Here is a 21,811-nt window from a genome sequence, read left to right on the forward strand (position 1 = left end):
TGGCACCATGTGCCATTCACAGTTGAGCTCTCACTTGTGCTTAGTGTGAAGCGCCGTATTTTACAACCTGGTCGAAGCATTTCATCAGCATGGCGTTGTGTGACAAGGGGGCATAGGTCGGCAAAATCACTCATGAGTCGACTCACTCAGATTCAGATCGAGCTGTGAGTCCAAGTGAATAATACATTGGTGAGTTCGAGTCCGGGTGAAAACATTTTAGTGAGCCTGAGTCCGAGTGAATCCGCTTGAGGAAAATTTTGGCGAGTCTGAGTTTGAGTGAGCCCCAAGAGCAAAATATATTTCACGAGTGAGTCAGGGTGAGCTTCACATTTTTTGCCAACCTATTCAAGGGGGTTATTCATTGATAGTAGAACGCTGTTTCGTTGATATGTGTAGCAAACATTTGAAGTGTAGTAAAAAAAAACACAGTGACAAACACAATGAACAAAGACAAACACGCACCACGTAATGCTGCCGAGGTCGTTGCAGGCGGCGGCGTACTCTGCGCAGGTGCTCAAGCATGCAGGCCCTGTAGTTCTCGAAACAGGTTCACTACACGGTTGCGCTGCTGCTGGCTCCCGTTGTGGTGGTGGTGGTGGTGGTAGCTCAGCTGCTGCTGGCAGCAGTCAGCATCGTCGGTGTCGTCATCGTTTCCTTCGAGAACAGGCTCATGTGCCACCAACGCAATGTCGTGCAGAGCTGCACAAGCAGCAATGATGCTTGAGCAGCTGTGCACAAGCTTACAGCGATGCACAACTCCACAACATTGCGCATGGCGGTGTGGGCCTTGTTGTAGTGGTTATCAGGGGTGCCACGAGCTGGTCGTCCGGGCACTGGTGTCAGGAACCACGTTTCTAATGTATAGCTGGAGTCTCCTGCACGAGGTCGGCATGACAGCTGTAGTGATAACGTCTTGAATGTGGCAAGCATTGACAGCACTTACCAAGCAAGCCGAAGTTTTGCTCCCAGGTGCTGACGGAGAGGGCTCCCCCGCCATACCCACTAGTCATGACATGACCCCAGGAAACATGGACTGACATCCAGAGGTCGGCATCACATGTCTGCAGAATTCAATTCAGTCAAAATTGTACCCATAAATGACCTTGGGTACAATGTTGGGTATTATGTTAATGTAACTACATCTGTCTTCACTGTTACTGACTGTTGAAACATAGCTATGGACAAATCATCGACAGGGTAGGACTTGTACCATAAGTTCTAACACGAGGACAATGCAGTGTCAAAGGGTAGTCTGCATGTTTACTGCTTGGAACAACCCATCTTTCAGCCACCAAAGCCTTTTAACCAAATTACTGCTGTATCTTTAAGGCAATGTATCACAAAATATCTACAACACGAAAAACTTCGACTGAAAAAAGGGTTATGAAACAATGCGTATTTAATGTACATGCTAGGGCGCGTTCCGAGGGACCGAAATAAAGTTTATTCATCCATCCATGTATTGATCCATGTAACGTCCATCACGACAATGAACAATAAGGACATACTACGGCACATTCTGGGAGCGCTAATCTCAACAAATAGAAATCGAGAATCAAGCTTCGGGTACACATGGCGAACGAGCAACGGTAATATTATGCACTGTGCAGGCCGCTGAACCAAAGTGTACTCCGCGTCACATGATTTCATCGCTTATCCTAAGCGAAGTGCCCTGAAACGAACCAATTCCCGTTCTGGATAGATCGAAAATACCGCTCCCACTTATACTGAGTTGCAACAGCCTCAGTAAAGCGGAAAGTTTAAGCGATATAAATGAAACAATTCGCTACGCATACAATGCATGAATAATACTCACGATCGTGGTGTTGAATGCGTAGAGTCCCTTCCCCGACATGTAATGCGTCGTGTCCGCGGAGCTCAGGCCATGGGGCTTCGGGATTGCGATGAGCGTACCATCCACGCACCCGACCACAACGGGAATCTGCCCGAGCCGCGCGAACGCCGCCTTTGTTCGCTCTTCGCGTCTGTGGTCTCCGGAAAAGGCCACCCACCGTTTTTTGCCCGCGAACGACAGTAATGGCGTGTTCCTGACGGACGACTGCGACAGGCCGCTGAATTCCTCGCAGCCGACAGCTCGCTGGAAGCATCCGATCGCAAAAATCTCAGCGCGCACAACGCCTTCCGCTCTGTTTAAATCCCACTGATTCGTTGGCACCCGATGACGGGGCCGAGATCGTCGCACAACCAAGGTACAGTACGTTTCGAGAAACGAAAGCGACGCCGGAATTCACACTCGCTCATCTCTTCAAACGCATTTCGCACCTCCTACCATTCTGCATCTGCTTCGAGAAACGCCAACGTAGCAAGGAAGCACCGTTGCAAGCGCCATTTTCTCAAAATCAGCTGTTGCGGCAGCCGCAACCACCGCATCACTCGAAATACATGCCGTGCGACGCCATTGTTCGCTCGAGAGAACGCGAGCGAACGGGCTCGCTCTCCGTTCACTTTTAGCAGACGACATGCTCGTTATGACGCGGCATGACGTCACCAAAAAAGAAAACATCAAGGAAAAAAAAGAAATGGCCACGCCTCTTAGAATGGCGTGAGTTGTCCGGCTTCAGCCAATCAGCGCGCTTGTTCTCCCCCAGGAGAACGAACAAGCGGAACGAACAGATCTCCGATCGCCCCTTTAGCCTCTCTCCGCGGAAACGCTGACGGCGCCCCAGACGGCAGCGCTATGTTGTGCCCTAGCGGCGATCACGCGAAAGAGGACCACCCTCTCCTATGGCTGGCCGCCGCGCTCAGCACACCTCCCCTTCTAGCCACCCTAGCATGACGCTTCAGGCAGCATGAGAATGATGGGTAGTACACAAATTTGTCTAAACTTCGTTCTTTCGGCTCCGTTTGGCTCTGCGTCGGCTGCATCCGCTTTGTCGCAAAACTAAATTCAGCAAAAGTCAGCAGTTCCACTTCACCACTTTAACTTTTTTAGGCTAACCAAATCAAACCTGGTCACGAAGTTCACAACGGTCTATTCTTTTGTCCGAAACGAACGCCAAAACACGGCAATAAACAAAGCCACAAGTACGTTTGAAGCCGCAAGCACGAAGACTAGGCAAATTTGCGTACTACTATGGTCCCTTGAATACTGGCTAGTCTACCGTCCGCATGGCGCGCCGTATGGGGAAGGGTTGACGCTTTCTAAATGACCCCGCAGGGGGCGCTGCGCGCTTTCGGAATGTCACCCGCTCATTGCTCTCGCCTGCTTGTTCGTTGTGTTGTGTTGTGGTGCTGCGGATTGTCCGTTGTGACACTACGACCACAACTGCAACGGCGTGTTTGCTGGACTACGTGGACCTCACCTGATCAATCTGGGGCCGGGAACGAATGACAATCCAACTGCAGCAGAATTTTTAGTGATAGTTCGCTAGCATTTTATAACATTGCAAAACCACATAAATCAGGAAATTGTGCCCCAGAAGTTATCACTGCTCCGACTTCTTTTCCTGAGGTACAAACGGAAAGCAAGATTGCTGTACTGGATAATTTGATTGATGGAGGAATGTTTGGTGATGCTCAACATGCACTGCAAGCGCTTTGCGCAATATCATTTCGTCGGACCACGCGTCTTCTGTGACGGCAAAAAGCCATGAAATGCTTATTTATGGTGTGGCAGGGTACACACTAAGAAAGATCCTGAGGAAGACTTCCTGTAATGAGTGTACATTGCTGCTCTCTGTGGAAAAGCGCGGTGCTGTGGATCATTCTTCTGAATCCACACCAAATTTCCACAATTGAGGTTTTATGTACCCTTTGGGCTCTCTTAAAGATATTATAACCGTCCTTGAGAACAGCTTCACGACATTTTTCAGCGTAAATAAGCTACACGAGCAAAGATGACTCGATCTTAAGGGCTCGTTTTTGTGTGTGTGTGTGAAACACACTATTTAATGAGAATTCTAACAGACAATAATGCCATGGAAAGTGTACGGGATGTTATTTGTAGTAATTAGGATATAAATGTTGAAATAGGGGTGTTGTACGTCAAGAAAAGGTCAGACGTTGCTTTGCGAAAGGCTCTTTATCAGGCAGGTCTGGCTACTGGCGAGCGCGTGCGCGAGCGACAACCACGGCCACCGATCGTCGTCGTCGTCTTTCGTAACAGCGGAGCGTCTGTCATTCATATGACGAGATGTACATAGACAGCATGTCACCAAGGGTGCGGTTGAAGCGTTCTGTCATTCCATTGGTTTGGGGGTGATAGGCGCTTGTGGTACGGTGGACGACGCGGCACTCACGCAGCAATGCTGTGATGACCTCGGAGAGGAACACGCGGCCACGATCACTTAGCAACTCTCGAGGTGCTCCATGACGAAGGACGAGATTGTGCAGAATGAAACTGGCAACGTCTTTTGCTGTAGATGAAGGAAGAGGTGAAGTTTCGGCGTACCGCGTGAGGTGGTCGACGGCAACGATGATCCAACGGTTACCGTCTGCAGTGCTCGGAAGGGGACCGTAGATGTCGATGCCGACGCGGTCGAACGGCCGGGAGGGGCATGGCAAAGGTAATAAGGGCCCGCCGGCGTGTTGAGGAGGAGTCTTACGTCTCTGGCATGTGGAACAAGCCCGAACGTACCGTTGAATAAAACGGTACATACCACGCCAGTAATATCGGAGCCTGATCCGAGAATACGTCTTGAGAAAACCTGCGTGGCCACATTGGGGGTCATCATGGAATGTGGAACAAATTTCGGACCGCAGGTGACGTGGAATGACGAGTAGCCACTGACGGCCACCGGGTGTGTAGTTTCGTCGGTAAAGCACGTCATCGCGAGTGGTGAAGTGCTCGACTTGACGACGCAACGTGCGAGTAGAGGGAGGAGCGGTCCGACCAGCAAGTATGTCCAGAATGGATGCAAGCCACGGGTCCTTGCGCTGCTCAGATGGCATGTCGGCGATGGTGAGGGCAGTGGTATCACAGAGAGGACTTGTGCAGCAGGCAGGGTCAGAAGAAAGGGGCGAACGGGAGAGGGCGTCGGCGTCCGAATGTTTGCGGCCGGAGCGATACACCACGCGGATATCGTACTCTTGTAGGCGTAACGCCCATCGGGCGAGGCGACCACTTGGATCCTTTAGTGACGACAACCAGCAAAGGGCGTGGTGGTCAGTCACGATGTCAAAAGGGCGTCCATACACGTAAGGCCGAAATTTCTCTATCGCCCAAATAATAGCCAGGCACTCCTTTTCGGTGACAGAATAGTTGCTTTCGGCTTTACTAAGAGTTCGGCTTGCGTAGGCAACGACGTACTCTTGAAAGCCGTCTTTCCGCTGCGCAAGAACAGCGCCCAGCCCGACACCGCTAGCGTCTGTGTGGATTTCTGTGGGTGCAGATGGGTCATAGTGTCGCAAAATAGGCGGCGACGTAAGGAGGCGGCGCAGTTCGTTGAAAGCATCGTCACAAGGGGGAGACCACGCCGAAAGATCACTAGAGCCGGCGAGGAGCTTGGTCAAAGGAGCGATGATGGTCGCGAAATTGCGAACGAAGCGCCGGAAATAAGAACAAAGACCAATGAAGCTTCGGAGCTGTTTGATGGTAGTCGGTTTGGGAAACGCTGAAACGGCTGTAAGTTTGGCTGGGTCAGGGAGAATGCCGTCCTTCGAAACCACGTGGCCTAGAATCGTAAGCTTTCGAGCGGCGAAGTGGCACTTCTTCAAGTTCAGTTGCAGTCCCGCGGCGGAGAGGCAAGCGAGAACTTGCTCAAGGCGGGCTAAATGGGTCGAAAAATCGGTGGAAAAGACGACAATGTCGTCTAAGTAACAGAGGCAAATATTCCACTTGAGGCCTCGAAGGATCGTGTCCATCATTCGCTCGAATGTAGCTGGCGCGTTGCACAGGCCGAAGGGCATGACTGTGAATTCGTAGAGCCCGTCAGGCGTGACGAAAGCTGTTTTTTCGCGATCGGCCTCCGCCATGGGTACCTGCCAGTATCCAGAGCGCAGATCTAACGAAGAGAAGAATTCTGCTCCCTGTAGGCAGTCTAAGGCGTCGTCGATGCGCGGCAGAGGATAGACATCCTTGCGGGTGATTCGGTTGAGACGCCGATAATCCACGCAGAATCTGATGGATCCGTCCTTCTTCTTCACCAGCACAACTGGAGAGGCCCAGGGACTGCTGGATGGTTGGACTATGCCACGTTTGAGCATGTCATCGACCTGGTCACTGATGACACGGCGTTCGGCAGTTGACACGCGGTATGGACGCTGCCGCAATGGTGCCTGTTGACCGGTATCAATACGGTGAACAACAGCTGACGCTCGACCTAAGGAAGGCTGGTCGTGGTCGAAGGAGGCTCGAAAACGCTGGAGGAGCTTGACCAGCTGTTTCTGCTGCCCAGGCGTGAGGTGGGAGTCGATAGATTTGCGAAACACGTCCATAGGAACTTCGGTGTCAGTTGCAGGTGTAATGGCACAAGTCGGTAGCGATGGCTTGTCTGGAAGCATTGGGTCTTCGAAAATGCAATCCAAGGTCTCGAGGGTCCCCAGACACTCGCCACGTAGTAGGATATGCGGGCAAGCAGAGACGTTGCACGCGTAAAGGGCCGCGGAACCATTGGAAAAGTCGATGACGGCAAATGGGAGGAGGAAGGTTCGACGGCGCGCACTAGCTATAGATGGTTGAAACAGTAGGGTCGAATTAGTGGCAGCAGGCGAAAACACAGGCACTAGAACGGCGGACAAAGGCGCGATGTGGACGTCGGCTGCGGCAAATACTTTAGGCGCACTGTGGTCGTCGAGGTCGGGGCACGGAGTCGTCAATGTCAGTTCAGCACGAGCGCAGTCGACGAGGGCCTGATGGGCAGAAAGGAAATCCCATCCTAGTATGACGTCGTAGGATGAGCGAGGAAGAACGACAAACTTGACGGCATACCAAACATCTTGAATAACAACGCGAGCTGTGCACTGAGCCGTCGGTGATATGTAATGCGAGGTCGCCGTACGCAGGGCAAGATTGGTAAGAGGCGTTGTGACTTTTCTCAAATTGCGGCACAGTTTTTCACTAATTACAGAAACGACAGCGCCTGTGTCGACAAGTGCACGTACGGCGAGACCTTCTACTTCTATATCGATTTCGTTGGGCGGATAAAGAGGAGGTCTTGAAAAGTTCGACGACAACGCAGTTCTTGCCTCCGGAACTGCGGCTGTCAGTTTTCCTCTCGTGCGGGGCTAGGGCGGCGATGCATCGGGGAAACGGATCGGCGACGGGGCGATGATGTCCGGCGGGGGTCGAAAGGGCGTCGTGGGGAAAACGAGTCGGCGAGAGGAGAAGAAGGTCGTGGAGGAAACTGAGCAGCTTGATTTGTGGAATTCCCACCGTCCTGAGGCTGCAGGTTGCGACGGCGACAGTAGCGTGCTATATGCCCCACAAAACCGCACGCAAAACATATCGGCCGATTGTCGAAGGTACGCCATGGGCTAACGGCAGAAGGTCCGGTGGTCGAGGTAGGATGGGGTGCCATGCGTGTGGGCGGCGTCGTAGTGCAGAAGTACCCGGTGTCCCGGTAGGTGCCAGAAACAGGTGGGGCTGGTGGTCTGGAAACGACGGCAGCGTACGTCAGCGGTGTAGTGGTAGGCGGCGATGGCGGTAGTGCCTGCGCTACTTGTGTCTCAATGACCTGGCGTAGACGTGGGTCTAATGATGTTACTGGCTCAGGTGTTCGGGTGACAAGGGAAAGTTGACGCGCAACTTCCTCGCGGATGAACTGCTTTATATGCGGCAGTAAAACGGCATGGTCAGCGGCGACGTCGTTGACAAGGGCGGAAACCTCAGCTGTATCTTCGGCTGCACGGCGCGTCGAGACGCGCTGCTTTCGCAACTCGTCATATGACTGACAGAGCTGGACCACGTCGGCGACAGTCTGAGGATTCCGAGCGACGAGCATCTGGAACGTATCGTCGTCCACTCCTTTCATGATGTGTTTGATTTTGTCGATTTCGGCGAGAGATGGGTCGACGCGCTTGCAAAGAGACAAGACATCCTCGATGTAGCTTGTAAAGGTCTCGTCCCTGCGCTGGACTCGACTACGCAGACGCTGTTCCGCGCGAAGCCGGCGCACGGCGGGACGACCGAAGACCGCCGCGATGGTTGTCTTAAACGTCGACCAGTTGGTGATTTCACCCTCATGGTTTTTAAACCAGAGGCTGGCCACATCAGCGAGGTAAAAGCGCACGTTCGTGAGCTTGTCGCAGTCGTCCCATTTGTTGGAAGCGCTTACTATTTCATATTCGACGATCCAATCCTCCACGTCGTGCTCGTCGTTTCCGCGAAAGACGGGTGGGTCGCGTTGCCGAGGCACACCCGTACAGAAGACTGTCGTGGTTGCGGCAGCTTGCGAAGGGCCAGGAGCAGTCATGGTGAAAGGCGATGGTAGCGTCCGATTGCGAAGTTCCAGGTTGACGGGAACCCCGGCTCCTCCACCACTTGAAATAGGGGTGTTGTACGTCAAGAAAAGGTCAGACGTTGCTTTGCGAAAGGCTCTTTATCAGGCAGGTCTGGCTACTGGCGAGCGCGTGCGCGAGCGACAACCACGGCCACCGATCGTCGTCGTCGTCTTTCGTAACAGCGGAGCGTCTGTCATTCATATTCAGTACAATGTGAAGAAAGTAAAGTGGACGAAAAGATAACTTGCCGCCGGCAGGGACTTTTCTTCACATTTATATCCTAATTACTACAAATAACATCCCGTATAGTTTCCCCGGCATTATTGTCTGTTAGTTCTCATTAAATAGTGTGCTACACGAGCAAAGCATTCTCGACTTTGCCGATTTAATTACGTGGCTACAGCTGCCTGCACTAACATGCACAGAGCATGCACAGCAAATTACTTGCCAAATAGTGAAGTTTTACATTCTTCTACGGCTGCGCTTTTTTGTGAAGGCCCACTAACAATGAGAGAACAACAAAAAAAGAGCAGCTGAAGCATTTGAAAATGAGAAGATGTAAATAATTTCCCTACCTGTGCAACTCTTCATATTTATTTGCTTTCATAACCACTTTCGTTTCCCTGTTTTAGTTTTTTTTTTGATGCTCATGCCAATAAAATATTTGGAAAAAAAAGTAAACTGGTTCTTTCAATGTCAGTTGGTGCCGTTCCACCTGCGAAACAACCTACACACGTACTACCATGCATTCCATTGATACATGTGCCTCGGCAAAGCAAGCCTTTGCGCACGAAAGCACGTGAGAACTTGTTAATCGAACCGGTTAGTATTTGCCATGGGCACAATTACGCTGCAGCAAAAAAAAATATTGCAAGAAATGGTCTAGCTGAACTATGCTGAACGTGCGCCCGCGCTTCGTCGACACGCAGCTGGTCGGCGGAGCGCCGCTCCCCAGCATGAGGACTGCTCGAAGCGCCACCACCCGCATCATTCGGTAAGCGTGCTCGCTCTCCTCCGCGGACGGCAGACTAGCCAATATTCTAGGGACCCTAGTACTACCCATCATTCCCATGGTAGCTGAACGATCGCAGCGCCAGAGTCCCCTCTAGTTAATTTTAGGAAACTCTATGGTCTGCCGTCTCCGCTCTCTAAGGGCCTACTACAATTCATAGAGACCAACCTCCAAAAAGCAGCCGCGACAGTCCAGTTAATCGGTAACGCAGCGGGCCTTGAATGCTCCCCGTCTAAGTCAGAACTGCTTGTCTTCCGGCACAGATATTCGAAAACCACACATCTCAAAATCAAGATAGAGGACACCTACGTTCAGGAAGTCAGAAACATCAGAATCCTAGGAGCATACTTTAGCAACAAGGGAAACAACGGGATCCCAATACAGAAACTTAGGAACAGGTGCCTCCAAATTTCCCGCATGATTAGCCGAATTGCCAATAAGCACAGAGGGCTGAAGGAACACGACCTCCTACGCCTCTTTCAAGCTTTTGTAGTCAGCCTTGTAACATACAGCTATCCCTACCTACAAATATCCAGGACATATGAACAAAAGATCGACACCATACTGCGCGATACCCTCAAAAAGGCACTGAACCTCCCCAGATGGACGTCTACAGAACGACTCCAACAACTGGGAATTCACAACACCGCAGCAGAGCTATTCAAAGCCCATCTCGACAATCAAATAATCAGACTAGCCCTCTCCAGAACTGGCATGGCGGTGCTTTCTAAACTGAACATCACACCACCAACGCATGTTAGAAACAAACATAGGCTGCCGGAGGCATGGCGGACAGGCATCATCATCAAGCCTCTTCCTCGGAATATGAACCCCACATTCCATGCAGATAGGCGCAAAGCCAGAGCCAAAGCCCATGATAAATACTCAGATGACGAGAGCGCCTTTTTCGTGGACGCCGCCCGGTCACACACAGGACAGTGCACGGTGGCAGTAGTCAACCAGGGGCAATGTGTCGACTGCGTATCTACCATACAGGATGATGTTACAAGCATGGAGGAGGTCGCTATCGCCCTCGCGCTCAGAAACCCAGCGTCAACCTTCGTCCTTACGGACTCAATGACGGCTTATCGCAACTACCTTAAAGGCAAAATCAGTCCTCTAGCACGCAGAATACTTTCACAAGCAGCAGAAGGCCGTACTGAGGGAGACTGGAAACAAGTCATATGGATACCTGTCCACTGTGGAGTCAGAGGCAACGAGCTAGCTCATGCCTCCGCCCGAGCTCTCTTACCCCGGGACTCTAACTTCAGTGTAGGGACTCCAGCCCTTCCAGATCAGACGGCCCACCTGACCACATACGCTGAAATATTACAAAACCAAAGGCTTGCGCGGAGGAAATATCCTCCACCACATCCTCAACTCAGTAAAGCCGCACAGGTAGCCTGGCGCCGCTTACAAACGTTATCGTATCCCAACCCACACATACTTTCCAAAATCGACCCTGACAAGTACCCCTCACCAACATGCAAGCTATGCAACACTAATCTAGCTACACTTTATCACATGGCATGGGAGTGCCAGTGCAACACATCCAAAACAGATTTCTTTAAGGATTTCAGTAGAGATGGATGGGAGGCGGCACTGTCCAGCCCGGACCGGGGGGTCCAAGAGGCCCTGGTGGCCCGCGCAAGGACCGGGGCGCAAGCCAATGGGATCCCGGACTAGGGACTCCACCCATTCAGCAATATGTATAATAAAGTTTTTCATCATCATCATCATCATCCGCTCTCCGCCGCGGCCTCTCGGGGATGCCTGCGGCGGTGGCGCTGTGCGCAATCGGAGTTCCTTGAGCAGACGCCCCGCCCGCGACTCTCGCTTACGGGTGGGCTGGCGGAGCCGTTTACAACCGCGCTCTCGCGTTGGCTTACCTTTTCACGTCGAAAGCCTGCGGTGTTTGCTTTTATTACAGAACGTGGCATTGAGTACAATAAGCAAGGAATACCTTAGCGCTAGTTAAAGTTGCAGAAGAGCACGAAGTCTGGCGTCACCCAAGTTTCCCAGTGATGTCCACCATCCCTCAGTGCATCCGTCCTGCTTATCACTTCACGAGACAGAATTGAGAGAATCAGAATTTTTAATCTGTATTGGTTCCTTGACATGGGTTTCGTCAGCGTCATTTAATTGCATCTTCTCAACTTGAGCAGCTTCATTCCATGCCGCTTTACTTCTCGTTCGCTGTTTGCAGTGATTTCGTGAAGAAGCGGAATCTAAGTAAAATGTAGAACTTCATGAGGCTTTTGTGATGAAATTTGAATGTTGTTCATATCCCAGATGAGGCAAATTTGTTTTTTTTTCAAGAAAGCGCTGAAATCCACAATGCTCTTTTCATGCAGCTTACTCACGCTGAAATAAGTGGCAAAACTATTTTCAAGTTTTGCAATAGCTGCTTTAAGAAGTCTGGAGCGGTATATCAGGCCTCCTTTATCAAAGTGCGCTGTGAATAGGGAGGCCTGATCACTCCCCGGAGCTGTGTCGCTGTGTTTCTGTCTGATGTGAGATATGTTGCGCAAGTCTCGCACTGTGTCAATTCTTTAGTGTCTTACGCGCCACATAACCAGTAATGTAGTAAGTCAGCATATCGTGGCTTTTTTTCCCACATATGCACTGTGGTCTGTGCCTGACGCTAGTGCAGTCTCCGCGCCATTGCAGTCTCATCGACCTCCCTGACATGGCGCCGCTTAGACGTGAGACGGTTGCTGGACAGCGCTCCCAGAGGTGAATCAAAAGCGACAACAAAGCAAGCCGTACTTGGAATTTTGCGGCGCAGCCGCCTCTCCTCGTAGAACCCTTGGAACTTGCCCGACCGACTGGCGACCTATGAAAGGCTGTTTACAGTCAAAACGGCTTAAAAAGGGTGGTTATCTCGGTACGTCTCTGTTCGTCGGAGTGCCGCGGACAATGAGCCAAGCGACTGAGAACAGTCTGGGGATGCATTTCCCACGTTCTCCGTGTTGCCTAATACCGCTGTTTCCACAAGTCGTGGTCTGCCTGGCGCCGTCGACTCCTCATTGCAACGGATTACGGAATTGATTTCGACGTAGAACCCAACATCTTCGCGCTGCGCTGTGTCATGCGCCAGGTGCAGTGTTTGTGCAGTGTTTTCTCCCTCGCCATGGTACGAGCGGGGCGTGCCTCTTCCGCTTTCCCTGGGTTGGGAAGAAGGCGGTGTTTCACCCTCCCATATCGAGGGAGGAGGTGAAGAGCACATTTTGATTGGACAATCCTGGTTTCCATTGTTTCCCCAGCAAGGGATCCTGGGAAGACGTGGACTTTAAAACACGAGCGCAGAGACGCTCGAGGATGCTACCAGAAACATTGAAGTAGCACGCTACCTTGAACCTGTATATAATGTAAATAAACACTCCTGTCAACCGCACCGGCTCCTCTCCTCGACATCTCCCCGGGACTTTGGCTGGCTCCGGTCTTATGGGCGGACCCCCGACTACATCAACTGGTTGGCAGCGACGGGATGTCCCATGCTTGACTCGGGCCTCAACGATATGGTGAGTGCTTGACTTTCTTTGAGTTTTGCCAGGTTTTAGCTTTTGAAGTTTTCTATAACAGTGTGTAATCTTCTGTGCGTATAGGGTTCGTTGTACCGCTACCATACGTCATAGCTATTCACCAAATTTTAGCTTTCATATTCTAAACCGGCAGTAACTTTAACGTACGTGTAGGCTTCGCTGATTCGCAACCTAACATTACGACAAGAAGGAAAGTCCTAACTCGTAGAGACCATGGAATTGGTAAAGAAGCTAAAGAAACCAGACTTCTTGCTACTGTGTGAAGAGCTGGGAATCGAGGTGGAGAGAGGAGAGAGAAAGCCGCAGCTGATCAGGGCAATTCAGCAATGTGGTGCGGAGGATGATGAGATTGAGGAGTGTTGGGAAGTTGTGGAAAAAAGGCAAAAAGAGGCCGAGGAGGACAGGAAAAATGAATCAAGGCGTTTAGCTTTGCAAGAGTCACAGGCAACCAATAACTCGAATAACGGGAGACCTGTAGCCGAAAAAATGAAAGATCTCATGGAACCTTATAAGGTCAATGACGACATGGGCCTGTTTCTAGTAAATTTTGAAAGGCTCTGTGAAAGCCATGAATTTATACGTTTTTCTAGTCCCAGTCCTTTGTTTTCTTAGCTGCTTTCCGCACATCCGTGCGGTTCTTTTTTCTTTCTTCTTTTTCGTACCACCAGCACCTTGCGTGCAGCCCTTCTCAGGGCTAACCAAAATTAAAAGAAAATGTAGTTCCCCTCCTGTTTCTTTTCTCTTTTCTCCGGTTTTTCTTTTTTTTTGACCGGCCATAATGGTCCAACCTTCGTCAGCCATGGCCGACGCTAACCCTGAGGACCTCTCTCACGTTTCCGGTCCCGAATCAAGCACTGGCAGCACCACACCAAGGGCTCCCAAAAAGAGCCGCCCCACTGCAGCCCGCAAGTCATCGGGTGTGATACAAACGCGGGCGCGCAAACTGAGGGCTGCCGCCGCGAGCCGCATCCGCAAGAGCCCTGCCGGCAGCACACCAAACTCACGGCCACGCTCACAAGCATCCCGCAAAATGGCCGCAACTTCTAAAGCCGCCACAACGGTACCACTGGCAAAAACATCGAATGTCACAACCGCCGAGGCAGCCGCCGCCATTACCCCGATACTCCGGCCTCCTACACTTCGGTTCGAGGCGCCCCAGCAACCGGAGACCGGTTCGGAAATCGGGAAGGGAGCAACGCTGGCAGCGCAAGCCGCAAGCGAGGACACAGGCAGCAGTTCCTCCTCGCCCGCATCGTCATCCTCGTGGGAGCATACCACCCCACCCTCCTCCCCATCTCTCTCGCCCTCCCCCTGCCGCCAGACGAGGGAAACAGGAACTTGCACGGACCGGCCCGGCCGGCAACTAGAGCACTGCACGGGCCCGGGCCGGCCCGAAAGCCCGGGCCCGGCCCGGCCCGCGGGCCGGGCCGGGCCGGGTAAGGGGTTCTTGGATCGGGCCCGGGCCGGGCTCGGGCCCTTTGTCTTCGGGCTCGGGTCGGGCTCGGGCCTGAGCCAGGCCCGTATTAGGCCCGGGTCTCATACGTATAGGTATAATTGCGTGTGTACGTTGCGTGGCTTTGTTTTTGTTGTTTTGTGGGGTTTAACTTCCCGAAGCGACCTAGGCTATTGGCCTCGAGGCCCACCACTGGAAACGCCGGCGCCACCGTCGGCGTGACGTACTTGGCAGGATCACGTGGTCTCCGCCGCCGCGTCGGCTGCTTGTGGCGCACTGCCGCGTGCTTTGAAAACGAGTTTCAAGTCCTACATGCGCTGCGGTCTGTTCAAATTCGGAAGTTTTCTCTCATTTTCTACTCAATTGAAACCATTTTAATAGAGTGGCTGCCTCCGAAGGCGACGAACATGCGGCTCTACCGCTCGGTGCCGCAGCGCCGCGCTTACGCAAAGGAGCCCAGTGTCAGCCTGCACTGGTAACCGCGGGACAAGAAACAGCGTGAAGCATGGGTTGTAAAGCTAAGAACCGGCAAGTAGCCATCCGCTACGAGTCTTGTGTGCAACAAACACTTCCGCGACGAAGACTTTTGTTGCTGCGTCGGGCCTGCGATGTTCGGTGAGTAGCAGACAGCGCGCACTGAGACGATGGCTCGCGCGCGCTTCCCGCCGGCAAATGATGCTTATCTGCCACAGGATGGTAAAAGCGCTACATTTTACCACGTGCGATGCCATCTCAGAACCCTCCAATGCGACCTCTTGATCGTAGGCCCCGTGCTCAGCGTCCACAAAATCGGCTGCAGATGCACAAGTCATTGTTTAGATACGTTGAATTAAAAAACGCACAGGGTCCCTTATGCATTCGTTAAAGATGACTAGAAGGCGAAAGCCATCTTCTTCTTGTCAGTCGATGTGCTGATTCTCCCGCGTTACTCTATTTTCTTTCTTTTCCTAGGCGTCGCATGCTACTACATGCTCGGTCTCGTAGACTGGTTCTCCTTCCACCAGCAATCTCGAAGTGGTGAAGCTTTGGTCTATGAATTTGTTGATCACAGAGAGCGGCAAGTTCACTGGAATGCAAACGGAACGATAATAAGGAGCATTAAAAAAAGGCGTCGCGTTTGCTCACGTTTTGTGTGAGCACCAAACGAAACGAATGCGCTGAATAAAGAAACAGAAGCAGCGGCATTTGCCCGCTGAGAAGACCGATCAATACGCAGTGCGAGACAACTTGTCAAATGACATTGAAACGTACCCGAATTTAGACCGAAAAGAAAAAAAGAAACACTGAATCGTCGGGACGGCAGATCACAAAGTTGTCATGCGCACCGAAGCCGCAGTTGTAAGGAAATTGTTTTTGAACTGCTCTGATAGCGTCCACGCAACAGTAGTTGTCTGTTTACTCACAAATTCTCATGTTTTGCGGCCTAAAGTTCGCAGCGCGGTGCCAAAACGCGCTCGTAGCAAAAGCGAAACCAGCAGTACGAACATACATGCAGACGCTCATACATGTAGAGGCACCGTCAGTCGTCGCGAACCCGTGCGATCGCTGGCTTGAGGCTTCTTTCTGTTATGCTCCGTTTGGTTATACAGGCAGTCTACTCTAACGAGATATTTCACATAGTTTGCACTCAGCGAGTGACTACCTTTCACGTAAGAAGCCGGTTCAGCGGTCTCCAACGCGGTGACAGAAGCGGGTGCTCGGTTTTCTGCAAAGAGACAGCGACTGCAGACTACCTTGTGCTTTCAGTTCGTAGAAAATGATTATCTTGACAGTAAGGAACACAGTTCATTTCGAAAGTACTTACAGAAATGCCCTGGAGGGCTCCCGCGAGGTGTTTTTGTAGAGCGCCGACAGCAAAACCTATGGGGAGCGCGCCGGCGGCATCCTGCCTAGCACGCAATCGAGGCGCGTCCGATAGAGGGCGACTCCGTAACTCCTCGAGGCCAATATGAGACGCCGTCGTTGAGGGCACCGGGTAATTTAACTTTCAGCCCTGAAATTTTTTAACGGGTAGATAATTTTTTTCTTGTTGAGATTGCTTTTTATTACCTCAAGATCACGAAAATAATCTTTCCTGAGCATCCCATCAGTGTATGAGAAAAATAGCGCCATGTCCTATATATAGGACACCAGGGCTTAGTGGTTGTGAAAGGAAATATGGGGATATTTCGATATTGCTATTTATTTTACTCTCTTTACATCTAAACTGGTTGTGAAGCTAGCATGCCAGCAACCATATATTAGTTACTGCGTTTCAAAGGTCCAAAAGCAAGTTTTTGCACTCGTGACACAATGCTCTTCAATGCACTTGAATGGCCATTATCTAATTATTGGATGCCTTGTAAGATCTAACATCATAATAGGTTGCCGAATCCTCGTTTGGTGTGCCGCAGTTATTGTCGCCCGTGCCTGCATGGGCAAGCAGATGGAACTGCACTTCATCCTCGTTATCTTCAAGCCCTCTCATGCATCATTCATACACTGCAGCAAATGTATTCACATCAGTTATGTACAATCTCGCCGTTCGGACCCCCTTGCAAATTAGCAAGAAATGCAGGCGTATTTCCCAAGGAGAATAACAAGAAATTGGAAGCAGACACAAGCGCTACGGCTCCGGGTCATCATGCAATGCTTTCAAAGATCTCACATCCACTAAGCCCTGGTGTCCTATATTTAGGACATGAAGATTTTTCGTTGCAGCGGCCTAAGCGGAAATGTTAGGGAAATCCCCCTTTGTAAATAAGCCGTCAAATACTTTAGAAACAACAGAGAAAATTACGATAGCTACAGAAAAAATTGTTATTCAGTAAAATGTCATCAAATATTTGGTTGCGGCGTTTGTCGTCTTTTTCACCTTCCGCCGTCTTGTTTTCAACATTGCAGACTTCCGAGGAAGACGATAATGGAAAATATACTCACTATGTTTGCACAGGTGCATTGGGAATGCCACAAACACATTTCTGAATTTTTTAGTAATTTATGTCACAATTTATAGCAATTTTTCTTCGTGTCCTTTTTATAGGACGCCAGGGCCGAAAGGGTTAAACCACCTGGAGTGCATTGGCGTGCATAGAAATTGCACAGTACAAGACGTCTACAATTTTGCTCCATCGGTATGCTACATGGGATTTCAAAAAACGCCTAATATAAGTTTCCGCCATTATAGTGAGTGAAAGACGTTCTTGGGTACCGTGTAAGGAAAAGAACGGTAAACTGCCTAGATTACTGTGTATAAGATGTGCGCGTTGGTATCTAGGGAAACATTTCGAGTATGCAGCTACGCTCGCATGCCCGTAGACTGGCCAAGGCGACTTGCGAGTCATTAATATCTCAGGAGCTGTTTTTCGTGCATTTTAAGTGCAAGATGCGGAGCGACTCTTATCCCAGGGCAAACGCCGTTGTTGATTCTCCCATTACTAGTGGTGATGCGCCAGACCATAGAGACACTCGTTTCCCCGAGTGGCGGTGACGGGGGCGGTGACTCGGGGAAGAAGGGTGGGACAAAGAACCTTATTGTTTTGAACACGAAAACGTATAGTGTAGGTTGGGTGCAGTTGCCTGCCGAGGAGTCAACACGACAGCTTTAATTTATGTAACGCTGCCCAGCCTGGCGTATTCCTCCCAGAAGCAGATAGAGCACGTTTTTTTCCCCATTGCATAGTGCAATAGATGAGGTTTGCAGGAGACTTGCTACTTTTACTCAACAGCCCTAGCTCGTATGCAGTTGATGTAGACTCAATTTAAAAATGTCTGCCATGCTTTTTTCTCCACTTTATGCAGGTATTATATTTTGTAGTTGTTCTTTGAAATGCAAAAATGAGATTGCGTGGTTAGCACTGCGTGCGTACATGAAAGAGCCAGCTATGACTCCAATTATATTTATATTGCCCTGCAATCATTTCGCAAAAGTGTTACGCGCGTAATTCACCGAAAGTATACACAGTACCGGTGAAAGTTGTGACACTGAAAGAAGTTCCTAAAACAATCTAGAAAATATCTTGTGTGCGGCAGGTATCTTCACAATAACCGAAGGCTGGACAGTGCCTCCTTTATGCTCAAGGCATAACTAGCTGAAACGGGCCGGGCCGGGCCGGGCCGGGCCCAAACCTTTCGGGCCCGGGCCGGGTACGGGCCACATTTAGGAACACCGGGCCGGGCTCGGGCGGGCCGGAGCATGGTGTTTTCGGGCCGGGCCGGGCCCGGGCCGGAAAAATCGGCCCGTGCAGTGCTCTACCGGCAACTCCTCTCGCAGCAGGCGTCGTCTGCTACGTTCTGCAATGGCAAGCGAACGGCGCGAGCGCATTCTGCGCCTCCTGACAGCCGCTTCCATCCTCCTGTACACACTGCGCACGTCTGCTGCGCCGCACGTCACGCTGACGTCACGGGAAAGGAGGGCGCCCACGCTGGCTTCCTTCTACCAGCGCACACCCCTCATGCACCCTCTCCACATTCTCCGGACGAGGCAACAGGCTCGCCTGTGAGCGAGGAGCCGGGTGTTTGTTTACGTTCGCAACTTCCTCCTCCCCCCCTGACGGAGGCGAACGCTGGCGCGTCGTCTGCTTCAAACACGCGGCAGAGGCAAAGCGAAAGCAAAACATCGAATGGACAACCGCGCCCCGCTCCTCGAAACAGCTGTGTGCTGGGGCCGATAGCTGAACAGTTTCCGGCGCTGCCATCCACAGGAGCTCCAAGCGGCACCAAGCTTTGTGAACCGCAGGTTCCAATCCCTGCTGGAGGGCAGAAACCTCGGCCTCCTGCCATGAGAAGCGCCCCCCCCACACGGCCTCCTGCAAGCCCAGGGTCCTCTTCCGTGCAAAAGACCGTTCTGTACAGACCGGCGGGCAAAAACGCGAGCTTCCGGTCGACAGCACAGGACAACATCTCCTCTGAACTGATGCTCATTGAGGGCGCTCGCCGAGTCCGCGTCAACTATAAACGCAATGTTGTCGCGGTCGACGTGATTGCAGGAGCAACCCTCGAGCCCCTTCTGGCGGTCACAGGTATCTGCAACATACCAGTGCGCTCGAAGGTAGCATCAGCCGTCACCGCCTGTGGAGCTACCGGTGGTCAAAACCTTGCCGCCTCCGACGGGCTCGCCTCCCCCCTCAGCACGTCGGTAGACCCCAAAGGGCCCTTACCAATCGAGGAGACTCAGGCGGACAGCAGGCAAGAGCGCACGAGCTCGGAATTGGTCCCCCCAACCCCTCAAGAGGGGCACACCATCATATTCAGACCTGTAGGAAAAAAATCCCATTTCCTGACAGCGACGAGAGACACGATCGCCGCGTATCTCTCCGGATTCACGGCGACGAAATCCGTGCGAGTGAACCACAGACGCAACCTCGTCGCGGTCGACACGGTCGCATCCGGCGACATTTCGGCACTCCTGGGTGTTAAAAAGATCGCGGACATCCCTGTGAAGGCCAAAATCTTGGAGACTGACACCTGTGTGGGCACCATTTACGGTGTGGACGCTGACATCGCCGCCGAAGAACTCGCGGCAATTATCGATTCCTCAGTGCCCCTCGAGTCGTGTGTACGTCGCGGCAACGCCGTCCACATCACGTTCTCCGGTACTGTGGTGCCCGCAGAGGTGCATCTCTACAAGCAGAGGAGGCCGGTTCGGGCGCGCCTACCACGCCCCCTTCAATGTGCCCGCTGCGGAATATACGGCCATGCCACCGCGACCTGCGCGCGCGATCGGCGCTGCCTGCGATGCGGCAAGAGCCATGCCGAGGGCCCGTGCCCCTCAGAGCGCCCCCGGTGTCTCAACTGCCAGGGCACGCACGCAGCTAATGAGCCGCGCTGTTCTTCCTGGCAAATACAACGCCAGGCTGCGTTTCTCCTCGCCGCCTCGCGCGGCAAACTCACGCGCCGCCAGGCGTTAGAGAGGGCGCAAACCGCGGCCAAGGGCAAACAGAGCGGCGTTCTTGCAGCTACCACAACCCGCCCAGGGCACTCCTTCCGTGATGCCCTCAAAGGCCGCGCCAATGCCGCCCCGACGTCAAGAACAGGTCCGGCAGGCACTTCGGCATCTGCAAGCACACCCAGCAGTGCTCCAACATCTGCCGACGATCCGAGGGACACGGTGATGGCGGCGCTCGCTGCGGCTCTCCGTGCACTGCTAAACTCGGTGGTGTGTGATTCCCCGGCTCGCGAGATGTGCGCCGCGGCCCTGGCCGCCCACCAATCCTTAGGACAACATGGCTAGTGCGCCGAAGAAGCCAAGGCCGCGGATACTTCAATGGAATGTGCGTTCCCTCCGCTGCCGTCACCCCGAGCTCTCTCTCGTGCTCCTCCAGCGCGAATACGATGTCCTGGCCTTCCAGGAAACGCGTGTTCGCGAGGGAGAGCTTAACCTGCAAGGTTACGTGTCATACCACGCCGCAACGGCGTGCACACTCAACGCCTGTCACAGCCACCACTGCAACAGTGCCTCTCACGTCAAGGGACGTTCACGCGCATCCCTCTACGTGCGCGCGCAACTATCGCAAGCTGCGATCGACGTGTCGGACATTCTCAGCCCGGGCGTCGAATGTGTGGCGGTGAAGGTGCGCGTAGGTGCAGTGGACACGTGTGTTGCCAGTGTATATGTGCCTCGTCCGAGGGAATGGGACCCCGAGTTTATTGTGCGGCTTGTCGGGCGGCTCGGTGACACCTCTGTTGTGGTGTGTGGCGATTTTAACTCTCATCACACGGCCTGGGGGTGTGTAAGCGTCCATCCGAGTGGCAGGGACCTTTTGGATGCTGTTCTCACTGCGGGGCTACACATCCTCAACGACGGCAGCCACACTTTCGTGCGCCGAGGTGCAGTTCGGAGTGCCATCGATCTCTCCCTCGTGTCGGACGACTGCCACTACTCGTGGCGCCGCAGTCCCGACACCGAGGGCTCGGATCACTATCCGATCTACCTGGAGCCGCTTCACGCCGGGGCACGACACACCAGAGTGTACGATGTGGTTAAATGGCCCCAATTCCGCGAACTGTGTGCTTCAGTGCCAGTCGCGGGTGACTTCTTTGGCCACATTGCTGCGTGCGCGTCTGCAGCTACGGTCGTGTGTCGTGTTCCGGCCGGCACTCCAGCCCCCGACATGAAGCTCCTCAACCTGCGGGCTGCTCGTCGCCTCGTTCAGCGCAAAGCCGAACGCTCGGAGAAGGCAGAAGACTGGACTGTATACAACCGTATCGACGCGGTCTGTCGCCGCCACGCCCACCATCGCCGCGACGGGAGCTGGTCCAGCCTCTGCCAAACCCTCGACGATCGGCGCTACCAAAAGCGTTCGTGGCGCATCCTTCGGGCACTCCTCAGACCGAGGATTCCGCGCTCACCGGCGCTGTCAATAGCAGTCACTCTGGGCATCTCAACATCTCAGCTGGCCGAGCTTCTTGCTGACACCTTTT

The 21,811-nt window shown here is 52.6% G+C and overlaps 1 protein-coding gene across 1 annotated transcript; it reads right to left on the reverse strand.

Moving 5' to 3' along the window:
• Positions 1-464: 464 nt before the first annotated feature.
• LOC125757476 (putative nuclease HARBI1) lies at positions 465-1,914 on the reverse strand. The gene is made up of 3 exons (XM_049413079.1): positions 1,817-1,914; positions 944-1,061; positions 465-875 (listed from the first exon to the last, which is right to left on the reverse strand). The coding sequence occupies exons 1-3, from the start codon at positions 1,853-1,855 to the stop codon at positions 607-609; spliced, it is 426 nt and encodes a 141-aa protein (XP_049269036.1). The 5' UTR covers positions 1,856-1,914; the 3' UTR covers positions 465-606.
• Positions 1,915-21,811: the final 19,897 nt, after the last annotated feature.

The sequence above is a fragment of the Rhipicephalus sanguineus genome, chromosome 2, assembly GCF_013339695.2.
Source record: "Rhipicephalus sanguineus isolate Rsan-2018 chromosome 2, BIME_Rsan_1.4, whole genome shotgun sequence".
In the NCBI taxonomy this organism is placed as follows: domain Eukaryota; kingdom Metazoa; phylum Arthropoda; class Arachnida; order Ixodida; family Ixodidae; genus Rhipicephalus; species Rhipicephalus sanguineus.